This window comes from Kogia breviceps, chromosome 10 (assembly GCF_026419965.1).
Source record: "Kogia breviceps isolate mKogBre1 chromosome 10, mKogBre1 haplotype 1, whole genome shotgun sequence".
NCBI classification, from domain to species: Eukaryota; Metazoa; Chordata; class Mammalia; order Artiodactyla; family Physeteridae; genus Kogia; species Kogia breviceps.
The window spans coordinates 38271062-38290173 of record NC_081319.1 but is presented as its reverse complement, the minus strand read 5'-3'; the positions used below and the strand labels follow the sequence as shown (position 1 = coordinate 38290173).

Genomic DNA, 19112 nt, shown 5'->3' with positions numbered 1-19112 from the left:
GAAGCAGCCCCCGTGGCCATGGTCTCCACAGCACCAGCTTACAGGGCAGGACAGAGATGGCAGCTATGCAGATGGGGTGGCAGGGGAGCATCATCATCAGCTGCAGAAGAATCTATTACTCTAGAGGGTCCTGGGTATGATGAAGACTCTGAGGCTGGAGGAGGAGAGCAGGTGGCTTGCCCAGACTCCCACAGCAAGCTGGAGACGGGCCAGGGCTAGGGTGGAGTAGTAAGAAATTGAGACAAGAAGGGTAGAGGGACAGACGTGATGGAAGAATATAGGAGGGTGGGGTACCCTGAGGTCCTGTGGTCAGGGGCCTCTCTGGAGGAGGTGAGCTGCAGAAGGGCTATGTACAGCAGTAGCTGAATGCTCAGACCCAAGCACTGGGGTGTGAATTCTGCCTTCACCACTCACCATCTGTGTGATTTTAGCATCACTTAGCCCTGCTGAACCTCAATTTTTCTTATCTGTGAAATGGGAATCAAAATGGACTGATCTCATTGGATAGCGTATGTGAAATATAGCACCCGAGGCGCAGATCACAGTGATTGATGATGTAGTTAAAATTACTTCCTTTACAAATGTTTCCTTGAACACCGACACTCTCCCTTTCCTTCCCCTCCCACCTTCTTCCTCTTGTCAGGCCTCTTGTCTGACCCTGAAGCACATCCTGCCTCCCCATTCTCCATCACTCCCCCTCTTCTCGCTAACAAAACCCAAGTCTGCAAGAATCTCTCCCGCCTTCAGTCCCAAGGTGACCCCATCCTTAGCTCAAGGGTAAATCCCGAGTAGCCTGAGCCAATCACAATGCACCTTCCTGATTGCCACTGATTGGTTTAGAGTAGACATGTGACCCAGTGCTAGCCAATGAGGTGTGAGGGGAAATTGGCTAGGGGCTTCTGGGTGAGGTTTCCTAGCCTCCTTTTAAGAGGAACCCAGAGGAAACATCTCCTCTTTTACTCCTAATGTCTGATACATGTGATGCCTGGAGCTGTGGCAGCCATCTTGTTGCCATGAAGGAAGTCAGTCAAGGACAGACAGCCACACCAAAAGTAAGGCCAGCCGGGCAGAGTTTAGGTGAAGGCTTGGTCCTCAATGACAGCCTATACATACCCACCTCTAAGCTCCCTGCCAGAGGGCCTAACCATGATGAAAAAAATTAATGTGCTGGGATTTCCAAGGGCTGCACAGAAGCAGCCTCTTTTCCTTGCAGCCATTCCTTGGTCCTTGGACTCAGTTTTTGAAGGTTTAGTAGTCAGCTCAATGCCTACTCCTGGAAAGGCCTCTACGAACTGGGCACAGAGCTGGGGGAGAGGCACAGGGTGATAGGACAGGCCCACAAGGGGTAGGGAGCCAGAGGAGGGCAATGATCTAGAGGGCTTCTTGGCCCAGTACTCAGGCTGAACAGGCCAGCCTGGTATAGGGACACAGCCAGAAGGTGGAGAGGCCAGAGCTCCTACCAGGACTTGCAAATGGCTTGGCCTGGCTGGAGTCTAGTCACAAAGCTAGTGGCCAGAGACCAGAGCCAGCCCGGGAGGGCCCTGAAATGCTAGGTGATAAGTGGGGCTCTGCCCATGGCAGGCTTCTGGGGTGCAAGGTCATAGCTTACCCTCAATGAGAGATACTGCAGCATGCCTGGCAGGTCCAGAAAAGGAAGGGAAGACTCCTAGGTTCTCACCATGCCCACCCTAGCCTCAGCTCACAGGAAGAAAGGAGAAACGTCCGTCTGTGAGAGCCCTCAGTGCAGAGGCCTGTTCTGCCAGCTCATTTCTCTTTTCTAATAAATGAAGTTGTGGGGGTAGGGCTGAGGTGGGTTGTTTTGTTGTTTGTTTGTTGGAACTGGTGGCAGCACCAGGCCTGACCTTTAAGGCTTCAAATGTAGCATTTCAGGCAGCGCCAGAGGGAGGAGAACACAGGCTGAGCAGAGAAGTTATCAAGGCTAAAATGCCACGTCAGCCATGTCAGGCTGGAAACTCGCTGCAGAGCAGGGGCCTCTACCCATCTGAGGAACATTCCAACCCATTCGTGCCCACCTGGCGACAAAGCTGTCCTTTCCATGGGTACCCTGAAAGCCTCACTGACTCTAAAACGGCAAAGGGCACCAAGGTCTGCCTCAGAGAAACACCAGAAGCTGGGGGCCCACACCACAGGCACCTTGCTCTGCAGGGTTTGCCAAGGGAGGCCTCAAATCACTCCCGCATCTCATGGCAAGAATGTTTTTATTTAAGATAATCAGTTGTACATCATAGTGCAAGGATGGCTGAATGGGGAGCACACTTTGAGCAGCCTGTACTGAGCCCTGGGTAGGGGACTGGGCCCTGCCCGCAGAATGTACGTAGCCAGCAGAAATGTGGGGACTGAAGGCTCCTTCCTGCCACTCAGACATCAATTTCCCTGTCTGTACAACGGAGGTATCTAGGTCTCCAGGGGCTTCTGTGGCTGGGATATTCCTTCCCAAATCAGGGACCCAGGCAAGGCCCATTATTGCCCAAGGAGATGGTCGCACTCAGGCTCCCTGACCCCATAGGGACCCTCACAAGCCCTGTAGGTGCCCAAGCCCTTTGCAGAAGTCCCCTCCCGAGATACCTAGGATGCTGGGCCATCCTAGCACTGACAACACACAGGCCCTGAGAATGCCAGGAAAGCAAAACTTGCAGTTCTCTCAGACATCAGAACCCATCAGCTCAGGGCCCACAGAGCCAAGGGCCAGCACAGGGCACTCAGACAGCCTTGTTTATGAAGACCCAGTAGGCAAAAATTCATCCTTGAAAGGAAGAGCTTTGCTGGAGGCATCCCAAATAGAGGAACATGAGGGCATCATCAAGCTGAAGCTTTTATACCCAAATTATGCCTGCAGCTGACTGTACAAATGTCTTGCTAAGAGCAAGAACCCCAAACCTACAGCAGATGCTTCAAGGGATGCCAGTCTCCCACCCTTGAGTGTGCAAGTGAGAAGCACCCACTCCAAGAGGGAAAAACGCCAGGCCAAGGTCACACAGCAAGGGTTTCCACTCTGCCTAAGCCCCAAACTCCACGCCCACCCTCCAGATTCCACATGGGAAGGGCTGTTAGCAAAAATGCTTTGTTTCACAAAGGACTCACCAAGCTTCGCAGAGTCCCAAGCCCTCTGGCATATCTAAATACCATTCTATTTGCAAATATTTGAATTACAAGGATGCAGCCTCTGTGTGTTTCCTTTGCAGACAGTCATCGAGCCAGTTGGTAGATGATCAAACTTCCCAGCTCAGCCTTAACTCAGGCTGTTCTTGACATAAAAGTTTGTGCAACACTGGTCGTAACAAACAAGTGGCTTTATTTCCCACTGCCAACATTTGCCCAGCTGAGCCCTGGCATTAACCTCAAAGGCAGGCTCAGAAGGTGGGCACTGGGAGCGCGTTCTGGGTGCAGAGTTAAACCATACATATGCCCGCACACACATATGCACACACACACACACACACAAGCACACACACACACATTCGCATTCATAGGCACACACACATGCACATACCAACACCTGTGTATACACATGCGCATGCATGTACACACAACCTGCACATATACATGAAGCACACCCCCCCACACGGGCACACACATTCACATGCACTCACATAAGCACATCTTCATATACAAATGGACACTCACAAGTGTGCACACAACGTGAACATATCCAACACATGTGCACAAACACATATAAGAGCACAGACATATAGACACTTCCACACACAAGCTTACATGTGCACACAGGCCAAGGCAAGGACCAAGCACAGGAGGAAGGACCCAGAAACCACAATGGAGTCTCAGGTTCCTGTAGGGCCTGGCCAGGTGGTAGGCGCTATGGGCAATGGGACAGGTGCCTGGCACTCAGAGTATGGGCCCAGCTGGACTGAGAACCCTCATAGATCCAGTCAGAATCCACACGCCCTTGTCATGCATCCCCCATGACCTTTCACACCCCAACCCAACGAGGCAGTGTGACCAAGGGAAGCCTGTTTTACAGATGAGGCCCCAAGACCCAGAGAGGCTGAGGAAGTTCCCAAGGTCACACAGCTGGTGAGAGGTATGGCAGAGTCTCAATGTGTATCAACAGGGGACTCAATCAGAAAGATTTGTCCAACAGGGAAGGAAGGTACTAAGGTGGGAACAAGGGGCCCAGGTTCTAAGGGGAGAGGGAAAGAGGGGCAGAGGGGGTGACTTTTCCCCCTTTTTACCCACTCCTTTCCCCTTTGTTAAATGAGTCATTTCCAAGGTAGGGAGAGATGGTTAATAATCAGCAGGAAAGACCTCCCGTGCCCCTCCCTCTCTGCTAAACAATTAGGCTGATCAGAGCTCAAAGTGGGTCACTCTGAGAAGCAGCTTTGAGACACCCAAGGTGTGACCAGAGGCCAGTATGGGAGGTGCAGGCTCCTCACACTGGGGGAGATGGGGCTCAGCTGGGCTGGGGTCAGGTCTCACCCCACAGCTAGAGCAAAGTGTGGAGAGGAGCAGGAAGACCTTGGACCTGTCTTCTTAGGGGACTGCAATGTCAGAGTCAGAAGGGAATGGAAGAGAGGAAACTGAGGCCCAGAGAGTAGAGCTAGAGACTGTCCAAGGTCACCACCATGCAAGCTACCAGCTGAAAGGATTGGATTGGGACTGCCTTTGACAGAGGCCCTCCAGGACCAGGCCAACCCAAGGTGGGGACCCTCAGGTCCCCCATGTGAAGATTTCCCACCATGTAATCCCAGCTAGACAGGGTTTCCTGCTCTGTAAGGCCAGATCCCTCACAGGCTCACTCATCAGAACCAGCAGTGGCCAGGGGTCCAGCAGGCTGGACTAGCCCCAGAAGGAGGGGGCCCAGGTGAGGTGGGAGGGGAACTAGGTGGTCCATGAGCAGGACCAGAGCCAGGGACACCAAATCAACAGCCTGAGTCCCACAGTGGCAGGGCAGGGCTTGGCTGAGTGCTGCCCCAGGTCCTGCCTATGTGGACCTAAGTGACAGCATCCCTGAGACCCTTGCAAGCCCCCCATGGGCATATCAATCCGCATGGTCACCTGCACCGCCAACTCCCCTGCAACTCTTAGCCACAGGCAGCTCAGGAGGCTCTTCAGGTTATACAGGACAAGAGAGGAAGTGAAAGGGAAAAAAGCGAAAACCACACATACACCTCTCTCTGGGAATATGAATATTGATTCTGTAGCTTCTTGTTAGACAGTAGGCACCAGGAAAAAAAAAAAACAACCTGACACTAAGAGAAGCTCCCCAGTTGGCTGAAGGGATGTAGCCAGGAGTGGGAAAGCCCCCTACCCTCGCCTTTAGAGCACCCTACGCCTTGGTCTGCCTCCCCAGGCCTGAGCTCCTGAGCCCTCATGTAAGGACAGAGGTCACCTGTTCCCGAGGCAGATATTGAATCTGGAAGCCAGCAAGATTGGAACTGGGTGGCAGGAGGAGAAAGAGACCACACCCCACCCAGAGACAGCACCACCCTCCAAGGCAGGGCACATGCCACATGCCGGCCTGCTTTGACTCCCAAATCCCCAGCTGCCCCCGAATAGTTTCCTAGCAAATAGAACCCTGGTTCCCCAGCCCCCCAGACCCCTCTTGTCCACAGAGCATGAAAACCCCAGCACCTATAAGGTCCAAGCCCTCTGAAATCCCCTCGGGCTTGAAAAACCTGCCACGGGACTAGAACACCCAGCCTCAGCTTTCCATGAACAGCCTCCACCCCCACGCCCCTGGCCTCTCTCTGGAATCCTACTGGAATCTGGAGGGGGAGATGGCATCTCAGAGTCTCAAGATGAAGTCCCTCTTGGCCACTCCTGCATGGCAGGCATGCCCGGCACATGACTTGAAGCCTCGGAAAGGGGGAAAACCTGGCCTGGGGGGCTCCATGATCGCCTGTGTACACGTGGGAGGGGGTGGAGGTAGGCACAGGGCCTATGAGCACCGGGCTGGCAGGGTGGCCATGGGCCAAGAAAGGCCTCCTCAGGGCTGCCTGAGACCCAGAAGACAGAGGGACAGAGCAGGAAAGGTTACAGTTGGGAGCCTAGGTGTCCCTCACATGTCTTAAGCCTCTTCATTTTCTTCCAAACACCCAGGCTTTGAGTCCCCACCCCAACTTCTTGGATCCCTGCCCAGATGTGCCGAGCCCCCTGGCAGGACAGCTAAGTGTCTGACAGATTAGTCCTCTCCCTGCCCTGCCCCTGGTAGCTGTGGGGCTTTGGGCAGGTCCCTTCATCTTTCTGAGTCTTAGTCTCCCCATCTGTGGGATGGGCATGACCATGGGGTCTGAGGATGTAATGTGGACAAGGGGTCTGGCCTGAGCTCAGTGAGGGGAGGCCACCATTAGCCTGGTGACATCCCCCACCATAGTCAAGCTGGGCTTCAGGGATGAGGGAGGGAGGTGGCCCAGTGCTCATCCTCACAGAGCTGATATCCCTGCGGGTGGGTACAGCCTGAGCTAGTGGCACAACCCAGAGGCCTCTGGAAGGTGTGGGTATGAGACCCTGAAGGAAGGATCTAAACCCCTGAGAAAAGCACGCGGTGATGAGGGGACAGCATAAGGAAAGCAGAGGGATAGGAAGGTGCTCAGTGCATGGGAGGAATGTGAAAAGATTGGTGGGTGGAGGCCCATCAGGCTGTAGCATCAGGGGTTGTTAATGTTATCAACAGCTGCCATGACCCCCACCCATGGAACCCTCCCTGCTCACCTGAGGTGACACCCTCTCCCACTAATTCTCACCACCAGTCTCTTAAGCGATTCTATTATCTTATTTGGGGAAACAGAGGCAAGGTTATCCCAATGGGGAGGGTCAGCTCTGGAGACCAAAGCTTGAGCCTGCAGGGCCCACACCTGACACCTACCATGTCCCCAAACTGCCTCCTCCCAGGAGCTGGCAGGGACAACCTGCACACAGGCAGAGGGGAGAAGGAGGCACGGAGGGCAGAAGTGCTCACTCCACTTGTGAGTCAGTCTCTCCTTGGAGACACCAGTGTGACAAAGAATCTGGAGGGAGACTCACCCGCACACTATGAGGGGGCTCGTCTTAAAACAGGCTACTCCCTTCTCAGGGGCTAGCTTGACATAGTTGGCCCAATAAAGGTGGGTCCTGCAGGGGGAAAGCAGCCAAGGGTCCCCCAGTCCCCATCCTCAACGCTAGGAGGGATGTGAGCCAGTGGTAGCAGCAGCAGGCCATAACGTCTCAGCCCCCTCCTCCTGCCTGCAAAAGCTGTTGGCAGGTTGTTGGGGAAATGGGGGACCCAGATGCGTGATGTTGCCTCCCTCTAATACGGAGAGCTACAGGGAGGTGAAGACGCAGGCTTGGGGGCCCAGACAGACACACGTCACCCACCATTAACCATAGCTATAGTGACGCATGCCCTGTCGTGGACACTCAGGAAAAGGCGCACGTACTCTGGCTGTCATTAATCTGCTGGGGGGCCCAGACCCCTCGGGCTCCTTTCTGCTCCCCACCCACCCACCTACCCACTCCCAGAGGAAGGGAGGTACTGGCCAGCACCATCACTGGGGAAGAGTGGGGCTAAGAGGGTGCAGCCACCCAGGCAGCTCAGCAGGACCCCACAGAACAGAGGACAGAGAAACCAAGGAATGCTGGAGAACAGGGGAGAGAGGTCCAATAGAGATGACAGAAGAGGTGGGCAGGGCAGGGTGGACACAGAGAGATGAGAAGGATGGGCAAGGAAGTGGGGGGAGGGGGATGGGAGAAGAGATGAGAGACCAAAGAAGCGGGCAGGGGAGGGGGAAGGCGACTGGAAAAAGCGACTGACAGAAAAGGAAAAGGCACAAGGAGAGGTAAAGCAGTGAGGGCTGCCCCTCAGCCAGCAGCAAACAGGAAACAAGAGGAAGCAGGTAAAACGGAGAGTGTGTGCTCTGACTCCATCTCCCCCTACCTCACCCCAGACACGAGTGCACACACATGCACCTGTGCACACATGGCCTTCCCTTGTTTGAAAACCTGATCCAGGTCCAGGTGGGGTGAGAGGGCACCCCCCCCCCCCCAAAACCAAAGGTCTGTCCTCCCTCCAGCAGTAACTCCTCTGCCCTCCTCCTTCCACCTGGAGGAGGTGGCTAAGGGTCTGCTTTGCCTGGTGGGCAGAGAGCCATGTTGCCAAAGCGATTACAGAAATAATGGCCACCGGACCCTAAACCCACACTTGTTTAAAACCCAGCAGCTTGCAAAGCTGGGCCCTGTCGCACTGCCAGACACTAACGAGGAAATGACTTTCCCGTCAAGGGCCCTCTCCACGAGGGGCCCGTCACCCTAGTGCCGTGAAGCTGAGGGTCCCACTGTCCACCTCAGAAAGCCACCCGTACCTATACCAAAGTCCCTTCCTAGCCTGGCAGTGCTAACCCAGGAGAGTTCAGGGAGGCCACTGGCCCCAAGCAGCCCCAGGGCAGTAGCCTCAGCCTTTCATGTCAGCTCAACACAAATCCCAACTCCAACTAAGCATGGTCGTGCGGAAACGTGGGGGAGGGACCCCCACTCAATTCCTCCCCCTTCCTGCCTCCAAGGATCAATGGGCGTTTGCATCTGCGGGACCAGGGCAGCTGAAGGGCGCTGGCTGTCACCACCAGCCCTGCGTGTCGTCGCACCGTTAGCCACCTCCCCCTGGACCCTCGGAGCTGTACAGCCCCCACCCCACCCCCACTCTCATTCTCTAATTACGTTTTTCAAGACGTGTCCCAAACCCTGAAATTAGCTCCAACTATATAGACAGGAGAAGAGCATCCAGCTGAAAATGTGCCACTGCCATCACACCCGCCTCACCATCTTCTGGCTGGGGACAGAGGGACAGGTGTCCTCTCTGGTCAGGGTATCACAACTGTAACAAGCAGGCCCGGCAGCCATCTGACCCACCGCAGGTTGCAAGGAGAGGGAGCAAGGTGGGAAGAGGTGAAAAGAGACGTCTACTTAAACCTTCACTCAAGGAGCTACGAAACGGCAAGGGAAAAAAATAACTGTGTCTTGACTTTGAGAAAAAAAGAACAACAAAAAAATAACGCTTTTGCTCTTTTTAAACATTGTGGCTTAAATTAAGTCCATTTTCATCACAGCAAATGAAAAACAATAATGCACCCACAAGCCTTGAACTTCCATAGGATTCTCTTCTCCCTGAGCACACCCCACATACACACACAAAAAATCCAGACAGCTGACAGAGGACACGTCCGTGTAGCACCTGTAATTTGCCTACTGATCACCCGCCTGAGCACAGCCAGGCTGTTTGAGGAAAGAGATGACAAGACGGAGAGAGACTCAGGCAGTGCCTTTCCTGAGTTTGTTTTTTCCTCATCTGGGAGAACCTACAAGCTGCAGTAGGCAGAACCAGGGGCCCCTACCCTTGGGCAGAACTGGTCTAATGACGCAGAGCCAGCCTTTCGCTTTCCCTGAGGACAGATCCTTCCTCTTGGCCACTAGCAGCCCGGCTACTCATTTCCCAAAACCCCTGTGTGGTCACTGGTGCAGGAGTCCAGGGACAGGTGGCTCCTCAGAGCGAGAGACAAATAACAGACAGCAAGGTGGACACCGTGCCCCAAAGCCAGCCACAGGGGTGTCTGGGCACTGACATAAGGCTGGGTCATGGTGCCCATAGAAACAGCTGCTGTCCTAAAGGCCACATGCACTGAATACCCATTTGCAGCCCCAGATGCATCTGGCCAAGCTCACCCAGAGGAGGATGCCCGAGTTTCCAGGCTCCTGGGGAGGGAGAGAAGGCTCAAAAGGACCACGGAGGAGCAGTAGAAGCTGGCAGGGCCAGGAGACGCTACTACCCTGATGGCAGGGGCAGGCGGGGGTCCTCCCTGCCATTCCCCTTCTGCCTCCACCCCGGCACCTTCACCTCCCAATTGGGCTCTCCAGGGGACCCTTCCCCCAGGTTTAGTGGCGAGGGGCAAGAACAGGGGACACTGACCCATTCTGTGGCACTGGCCAAACAGTAAGGTGCTCGCAACCTCTGCATGCAGCCCTCCCCCTCAAAGGAAAAGGCCAATGAAAACAAGTGTGGAGGTGCCCCCCACCTCTGGATCTAAAGCTCCAGGTTCCTACCCGGGAGGAAACATGAGGCAGACGCTGGGCTCTGATTCTGCCGGGCAGGGGTCGCTGGCCGCCCCCTCACCCAACCCCAGGTTTCCCCTCTCAACCCGACAGCGGCAAGGAAATCAGCTGGCAAGCTCGGACCCCCCAAAGATCTCGCTCTGTGCGGTTTGGGGGATGGGAGGGAGAAGGGGCACCGCGGGGAAGTTTCACGACGCAGCCAGAAGCGCCGGGACCCCGGGTGCCCGCCCTCTGGGCTTGGGGCCGCCGCCCCCGGGCTCAGCGGGCGGCGGGACCCAGCGCCCCCGCCTGGGCGCGGGCTGGGGGACGGAGGGGGCTCCGGGCTCGGCCGGGGTCCCGCGGCCGGCCGAGGCCACTTACGTGTGCTGCTGAGGAAAGCTGTAGGCAGAGGCGCCGGGGGCAGCGAGCAGCGGGAGCAGCAGCAGCGGCCGCAGTAGCAGCGACAGCGGGCGCGTGGGCCGGGCCGCCGGCCTCCGGGCGCTGAGGCCGGGCCGTGAGCCGCGGCCGGGCCAGATGAGCGCGGTCCGCGCCGGGCCGGGCCGAGAGGCGCCGCAGGTCCAAGCCGGCACCGCCATGTTTCCATTCAAGACGCGGCGCCGCGGGGAGGTGGGGGGGCAGCGGCGGCGGGTGGGGGGGGGCGAGGGCGGCAGGCGGCAATCGCCTCTCCTCCTCCTCCGCCTTCTTCGCGCGGGGCCTCCGGGGCTGCCCGAGCCGCAGCACCTCTGTGGGCTGTGGGCTGCGCGCTGCGATGTCTCCGCCGCGCCGGCTCGAAGCACTCTGAGCGCCGGGTCCCGAACCAGCGCTCAAATAGCGGCCGCCGCCAACCTGCCGGCGCCGCCCTCCCCCCTCCCTCCCTCCCCGCTTCCCCGGCCGGCCCGCCCCCGCGCGCCCCCGCCTCGGCCACGCGCCCGCCGCGGCCTGCGCGCCCCTCGCGCCGCCCCTCGCCCGCCCTGCTGGCCCGCGTGACCGAACCGAGCCGGGGCACGCGCGTCTTGAGCCCCAGCCGTGGTCCGAATTTCCAATGTGCGCCCTGCCACGCGCCTCAGACTGCGAAGAGTCCCGGGCAGGCGCATATTGACCCTGCTGGGGGCTCGACCTTCAACAGGCTTAAGGCCTGGAGTCACAGGTTTAATGGAAGAATGGCAGGCTTCAGCAGAGACCACTGTAGAGGGCAACGGAGCTGAACTCATACCCCCAGGGGCTCCACCTACCTTCAAGAGTCCTCTCTGGGGGAACTTGGGTCCCAAGGCTCTGACAGAAAGAAAAAGCCTGGGTGGGAGGGAACAGGTCCAGTTGTACAGTTGTGAGGGGCTGGGAATGGATGCAGCGCTCTGCAACCACTCATTTCACTTCCCTGGGCTAAGCGGGTACTGTGTGCAGACCAGCCCCAGCCCCCGAGGCTTGCACAGCCTCTATTTAAACTCCTCCAGTGCCAATAAGCTCACCCCTGCACAATCCAATCCTTTCTGTCCTGAAGGCTCCTGGCTCTCCCTTGCTGCCGGGAGAAGGCTGGGCTGGTGTCAGTTCTGACTCTGCAGCTTGTGGGCCTCTCAGAGTCTCAATCTCCTCCCTTGTGAATGCTTGTGTGGGTGCCCACCCCTATTTCTAGGATAAAGTGAGAATGGAAGTGAGTTGCTTGGTAAATTGAAACACTCATGGTTGGGGGAGAGTATCCCTGAGATTCCCCTGAAGTTGCCCTGGGGTCCTGCTCTGCCCCTGGCACAGATAAGATGGGAGAATGCTTCCTACCAGCCTGGAACAGAGCAAGATCCCCTAAGCAGTAACTGCCCACAGATTCGGTGCCTAATATGAGTGAGGGCCAGTAACCACCTGAGCAAGAGCCCCCCACATTATGATATCTGGGTGAGTCTCCCATCACCTACTTACAAGTCAGCCTAAAGAGGATTTGCAGTGGAGGGGGAAGAGTGGTAACCCCTGGACTGAGGAGGGCAGAGCTACACCTCTCACCCAGACAGCGGCAAGGGAATAGGGCTCAGGACCTTTACTTGCTCCTTATTCCTGCCTGGGCAGTCCTACCCCTGCCTACCCTCACAAGGCAGGGAGACAGCTTTGGAGTATCCTCCTTCCCTGACCTGAGTGAGTCTTCAGAGGCCAGACTGAGACTTGCCATAGGTCCCAAACATATTATCAAATGAAGGCAGTGCCCTGGGCCCCAAACCCCTGATAGGCCTTGGGGGCTGGTGAACAGGAGGGGCATAGTGGACTCTGGAAGGCCAAGCCAGGCCAGTTCTATGGAGGACAAGTCAGATGCCTGATTGTGCAGATGTCCCCACTCCCACTTCTGGGCAGGGCAGTCCTTACACCTGGACAGAATGATGGGGGCAGGGTGCTTCACAGAAGAGTCAACAAGCTTGAGCTAACCTAACCGGCCCCCTCCTAGCCCCTCCTACTGATAGCTGTCTCTAACCTCTATCTCCCCCATGCCTAGGGAAGGGCTGGCCCATGGTATCCTCACCCATCTGTTTGCTGGATAAATGCCTGTGCTTATGGCCCCAGGGAACCAGCACAAAGGGTATCACCCCTCCTGGGTGCCCTCTGGGGTTAGGTGGGCACCTTCCCAAGGCCAGCTCTGCAGGGGCAGAGTGAGAAATGTCAGGGGCAGCCTCCCTGCCCTTTGACACCAGGATGGCAGCATTGTCCCCAAAGAGTGCCCAGGTCATCAGGTACCTGCACCCAGGCTGGGTGCAGCAAGTGGGCATTGGTAGTTGGGCATTTCAGTTCCAACCTCCACAGATGTGCACCTAATTGAGGCCGCTGGTGCCGAGGGAAAGGCGGGAGATCTTGGTTGACAGGCCGTTAAAGGAAGACAAATAAGGAGGGGAGGTAATTAAGAGTAAACGGGTAGTAAGAGTCCACACACTCCAACTTCAGACGCTCACAGCATCCTTGGTCTCCTGGCTCCTGGCTCCAGCCACAGGTTAAGATCATGGGAAGAAAAATCAAGACTTCCTAGCGAATAGGGGGACTTCCTGGGCAGGAATATTGACAGGTTTGGCAGCAAAAGCCTGGGGCTACCCATCTGGCCAGATGTACCTGTGCTAGAAGATGTAGGGCAGCAGGGGCAAGTAAAGGTGCAGCCAGCAGAGAGTGACAGGGGGCCTGGCAGGTGCCAGTTCTGCATGTGGGCTGAGGGGAAGTCAGCTAAGCAAGCCAGAAGAGACTGAGAGGTCTTCATGGAAAACCTACTATGTGCCAAGCAAGTCCTGAGGTACGAGGAAGCCTATCAGGAATGTCCGGGACACCTGGGGCAGCAAGATCCCCACTTCAACCTGCCCACCTTCAACTTCCCTCCCATCACCGTTTTGCTGCTCTATAAGCCAGTGGGTTGGAGAGCTCCTGGCTTTCTTAGAGTTTTACCCCCGCAGTTCCTTCTGCCTGGAACACACTCTCTCATCTCTACCACTTGAACCCAAAATGTTTAGGAGCCCATAAATACCACTTATGCCAGGAAGCCTTCCTGGACCTCCCCTCAACTAGATAGGCTTCCCCACTCCAGTCCCTACTCTCCTGCCCCCTCCCCCCTGCCACACACAGATGCAGCAGCCTCTGCCTTGGGTTCAGAAAAACACCTGCACCCAAGCTGGGATCCCAAGTCTCCCTTGTCCCTGTCACCCCCTCAGGGCCCCACACAGAGCCTGGCCATTGGAAGGGCACAGGAAGTGTTGACATAAGGACTTTTGAGTGGCATCTCCAGGAGCCTGGGGCTATGCCCAGGAAGAGTGGTCTGGCCTGGGCTTAAGGAGTGATAGCTTTGGCATCAGATATCACGGGTTATATCGGCAAATCACTTTGCCTCTCTGAGCCTTTGTTTCTTCGTCCATATAATGGGAGATATGGTACCTGAAGGGATGGTCTGAAGACCTAAAGCATGTAACACCCTAAAGGCAGGACTTGGTACTTTGCAAGGCCTTAATGAAGGGAAACCATAGAGAGACTCAGGCATTCCCCGGAAGGGGTTATGGTGAGCAGAGAGACTCAGGCTCCAGAGTGAGGTCAAGACTCTGTCCTCTGTGCCCCCTCCCAGGCACCGGGGCCCTCAGAGTCCTCAGAACTCCCCTTGGGAGGACTCTGATCTGAACATCTTCCCCAGCGGAGTGAGAGGCCCCTCAGTGCCACCCCTGTGTCCTATACACAGTGATGTGTGTGGCACAGAGGCACAGATACTGGGTTTGCCCCCTCCCCTGAGGCCTTCATCCCACCATGGCAAGAGAAAATGAGGACAAATAAAAAAGAGAAATTCTCCCCTCAGAAGAGCATTAGGTGTCTGAATGGCTTCCAAATAAATAAAAGTCTCCTCAGAGCCCCCAGCCAGCACTGACAGCAGCTCTAACTCTCCACAAGACGTGTTTTTCTGCCTCCAGGTGGAAGTGAAGAGTGTCAGCGGTGGGCGAAGTCAGACTCTGAGGAGGCGGCCTTCCATCACCTCCTAACACCCCATCAGCGCTTTGGCAGAATGGCCACGGCAAATTGCCTCCTCTGATGGCCGCCCCTCCAGGCCCTCAGAGAGCAGAGAGAAACAGGTGCTGGCCTCCCCAACCAAGGCTGGGAAAGAGCTTCCCGGTCAGCTCCTGTCCCTGCGCATTGCTGGGATTCAGTTGTCAATTCTGTGAACCACCCCTCCCTAACTTGCTCATTTTGCAAATGAGGAAACAGGGACAGAGGGCTCTGGCGATGGTGAATGAAACCAGCAAGCCAGGGATGTGTCCCTGAATAAGTTAGCTCTGCTCAATGTGAGGGCAGAGCGAGAGATGTTTCCTGAGAGGGGATTCTCCGAGCGCAGGTCCACACCTCATGCTATCCACCTTCCCCTCTGCACCTGAAAAGGCAGGAGAGATCAAGGCTAGACCCCAGGAAGTACCTCCTCAAGCAATGGGCTTGGGAAACACCCTGAGGAAAGTCCTCAAATCTTCTGCTTTTCTGCTAAAAGCATCTCTTGGCTTTTGCCCACTAAGCTTTTAGAGCATTAGCCTCTGCTAGGTGGTTAAGGGGAGGACAGGACCTGGCTCCACCATCACTTAATTTAACTGATGGCTGCTGTTCCTGTAAGGGGCAGTTAGCACTTCATTTCTCGAGCCTGGAAGACAGATGAGGCTAGGTGTTCTTCAATTACTGAAAGAAGTTAACGCTGTGGGAAGTGGCAGCAGGGCCAGTAGAAGTAGTGCATGGTGAGAGGCTAGGTGGCCCAGAGGCTGCCCTGCCCCCTTTCATGAGGCCCCTGCCTTCTTGGGGTGATGCCAGCACTTAGGACCCTCCCCCTGAGTTCCTTAGACATCAGACAGGGAGGAGAAGGGAGGCCTTCTGCCAAGAACCAGTCCAGCCTTTCCCATTAGTGCTGGATATGAGTCTTTCTGCTCCCTGAATCAGGGCACCACTGCAGCCCTTGCTATTCTCCCTGGGTCAGGGCCTTTGAGATCTCACCTCCGGGGCCTGAGGTGAGGTGGGGCAGGGAGCAGGGAGGAAGGAGGCATGGACTCCTCCCCCGCTGGTTGGAGTGGCCTGGAGTTGGAGATCCTGAAGGACCCCCTCTTGGCCTGGAAATGTTGTCCCTGAAGCCAGGCCATTAGCCTCAAATACAATCCAAGTGCACTTACGATTCAGCAACTACCCAGGCCCTGGGAGGAGAAGGGTATTTTCCAACCCAATCCCCTGTGAAATCTTCCTTGGCACTGACCCAAGGGGGAATGTGTGAGCCACTAGGATCTGCTGAGGAAGGTCATGCTGGATTGCAGGCTACTTTACTGCCTGGGGGTATGGGGGAGGCTGGGGACACTCAAGACAGATGGGTCTAGACTAGGCAGGCAGCAGGGCCGGGAGCTCCAGCTCCTTAGGCCACATGAAGGGGCAAAGCAGACAGGACTGGGTGGAAACACGCTCCTTCCTCTCCTCTGCCAGCATGAGGTAGTACTGGGTTAGGCAAATGAAGGGAGCTTCTGGTCTTGATAGAAGGCACAACCTGTGAGGTATGGCAGGAAACAGGGGCAGGGATGGAAGTTAGGGGGACCAGCAGAGCAGAGGTTGTCCTGGAACCATTGTACCCCAGATGGGCTAGCTAAGGGAGAGATATCACTGCCCAGAAGGTGTAGGGTGGGGAAAGGGAGGTTGTTTAGGGCACAAGTGCTGCAGGTGACCATGGCTTGCAAGGATTCTGGATCCCTCCCCAACTGGTCTAGGCAGTTGGGAAACAACCTGGATGTTCTGGAGACAACCAGGCCCCAGAATCTCTTTCAAAGGACAGCAGGACCTCTTTGGACCCCCTCACTCTACTCTATAAATTGACAAATTGAGCCTCAGGGATGCTCTGGGCCGGGCCTAGTGAACAGTGGCACCTCTGAGACCAGAACCCAGACCCCTTGGGTCCTTGCTTGGGGCCGTTCATGGCACTCTCTTATGGTCAGAGCTGGCCCATATCCCCATCTTGAGTGTCTGTTTTCTACTTGCTGATTTAGGGCCAGTACTGTGGCCAGCAGAGCAAGGCAGGTACCAGGACAGATACAGAGAGCAGAGGGCCCCTCAGTGGCCTAGAAAAAGACCCTGGAGGTCTGGGAATTCCCAAGGCAGAGCCAAGCCCTCTTCCTGCAGAGTAAGGCTATCAGAGAGCTTCGCTGGGCTCCAGACAGGCAGAAAGGGGTGCTTGGGAAACTGCACCCTGGTAGACCAGTGAGAGTCTGGCGGAGGATGGAGAGGCTTCTGCCTGCTATGTTCCCACCAGCTGGAAGGCCTCTCCCCCACACCTACTGCCACGGCCTCCCTGAGCCCAGTCTGGCAGCTCCAGAGCACCATCTTGCTGAGGTCTTAATTTCTAAATGAGCGAGAAGGAGCTTTGGAGAGGCAGAGGCGGATGGAGAGACTCGCTGAGAGAGACAGAGACCTCAAGGAGGATCAGGATGTGGACTCAGCAGTTTGCAACAAGCCACTTAGGTCTTGCCTGCGAATCCAAGCCAGCTGCCATGGGGTGGCTGGGAGCAGGCCATGGACCGGAAACACTGGTGATGAGTCAGGCATGGGGCAGGGCCAGGGGATGGTACTTAAACCCGGGGGGCAGTAGGTATGCCAGGCATGCTCAGGCCCCTCGGAAGATAGGGCATTATCAAATGTTGATGAATGACTAAATGACTATGTAACAATATATCATCTCCATCATGCTGGGGTCTGGGATGGGAGCCATGTGATCCCTGAAAGTCCTGCGGATCAGATCCCTGGGAGTGAGATGGACCCTGCCCTCACAACTGCATATAACCGCCTCCCAGGTTCCTGTACTATTCTCTGCCAGCCATAGATCTCCGATGGGACTGAGGATTCCCCCACAAGCCCCAGCCACTCAGTGCCCCCCACTCCCATACACACACTTTAACGATTCTGCTAGACACTCCAAGGCAACTGCTGCCCTTGCTGGCTGGCCTCAGAACCCTGGCCTAGCTGCTCTTATAGAAAGCTGGGCATGTCTGGAATCTCCTCATCCCAGGCTCTGCTGATCTCCTAGCCCTCTAGATGTGCTTTGATCTCACTGAGAGTCTTGCTGCAGCTTCCTGGAAAATAGGCCCTGAAAGAGCTCAATCTACCCCCCACCCACTGGAGTGCCCCTACTCCCAACCTCCCCTGGAGACTAAGAACCTTATGTTCATTGTACAGAGAAAAAGGACTTACCCTGGTCACTGTGGCTTTCCTGTGATTTCCAAAAGAGAATTCTTGATGTTTCCTCCAGAAAGTGAATGAGAATCATAAGCCCCATCATTATTCCTCCCTCTCCCCCAGCTTCTCCTTCCCCATTACACACCAGACACGGGGCCCGAAGGATGCCTAATTCTCACAGTAGCCTTTCAAGTAGATAGCAGTATCCCCATTGAATGGATGAGAAAACTGAGGCTCCAGTGGTTCCGAGTGAGTTGTTCCATCTGGCTGGGAAACAATGGAGATGGGATCTGCTCCTCGTGAGATACGCTCCTCGTGCCTCAACCAGCTCCTCCTTGGTTGAGGCACGAGGAGCATATTGTAATCTTTAAAAAAAATTTTAATAAGTCCATCTTATCTCAATATGCAAAGCTATGCACAAGGCATGCAAATGAGCACTTCCTGCCTACTCCCAGGGTAGCAGTGCAGCCTTTGGGTTTGACCAGCATTTAAAAGGCCTCCTCTCTCTTGCTTGGATGGAAACTCTCTGCTCTGCCTGCCAAACCCAAGGTACCTCTGGGCAGAGCTTTGCAGAAAGCAGTTGGGGATCTGTCCCCACAAAGCCTGTGAGCAGGTATCGGATCCCACAGGTAAGGCAAGGACTGCCTGCCTCATGCCTTCCCCTTTCCTTCCATGGAGCCCCAGGCCCAGCAGAGATGAACATCTGCACTTTGGGATGCTCAAGGACAGAAACTGCTTGCTGCTGCGGGAATATGGGAAGGCTCTCTAGAGGTAAAGGAGAGAACATTCCAGGTGAAGGGAATACTGGAGAATTAGTAAAAGGTGTGAAGGTAGGATCTGCTCCGGGGAAAGCCAGTGAAGCATTTAAGGTCTGCTCTGTTTCCAGAAGTGAGTCTTCTCCATGATGAAAGAGCCCATTGCACTGGAGCAGGAAGGCCTGGAAGCTGGGAGGTGGGTGGCAGGGCTGGATACAGGCAGTGGCCACAAATCATGGGAGAAATGTCCCATGAGCACAGGGTGGAAAGGACAATCATCCAGCACCTTGGCCTGATTCATGTCTGGGAGGCAGCGGACATCCACTGGGCCCAGGTAACCTTGAGTTCATTACCCAGTGTCACTGTACCTCACTCTCCTTGAAGGTAAAATGGGTTTAATAAGCCCTCTCATCTTCCTCTCAGAGCTGCTGGGAAGCCACTGGAGGCTTGATGCTTTGATGCTGAGTCACAAGCATGCGTAGCAGGGCTGCTCCCATGGTGCCCTCCAGGTCCATGGAAGGACAAGGGGCAATAGTGCCACCCCTGTCCCTACATACTCCAACCAGTTGAGGCGATGAGCCAGGCCCAGCACACACCAAGCCGAGGGCAGGACTGGGACTGGAGCACATTGCAGAGTGACGGGTCAGTGAG

At 55.8% G+C, this 19112-nt stretch overlaps 1 protein-coding gene across 9 annotated transcripts in view; it reads right to left on the bottom strand.

The window, feature by feature from the left end:
- Positions 1-10893, bottom strand: part of CACNA2D2 (calcium voltage-gated channel auxiliary subunit alpha2delta 2) — a 143284-nt gene extending 132391 nt beyond the window's left edge. For 7 of the 9 annotated variants that reach the window (XM_067044106.1, XM_067044108.1, XM_067044107.1 and 4 more), the window contains exon 1: positions 10417-10893. In XM_067044106.1, the coding sequence (XP_066900207.1) occupies positions 10417-10631 (215 nt within the window). In that variant the 5' untranslated portion in view covers positions 10632-10893. The remainder of the gene's footprint in view (positions 1-10416) is intronic. The other 2 variants (XM_067044112.1, XM_067044113.1) reach the window with 1 other exon arrangement.
- Between the last annotated feature and the right edge of the window lie 8219 nt (positions 10894-19112).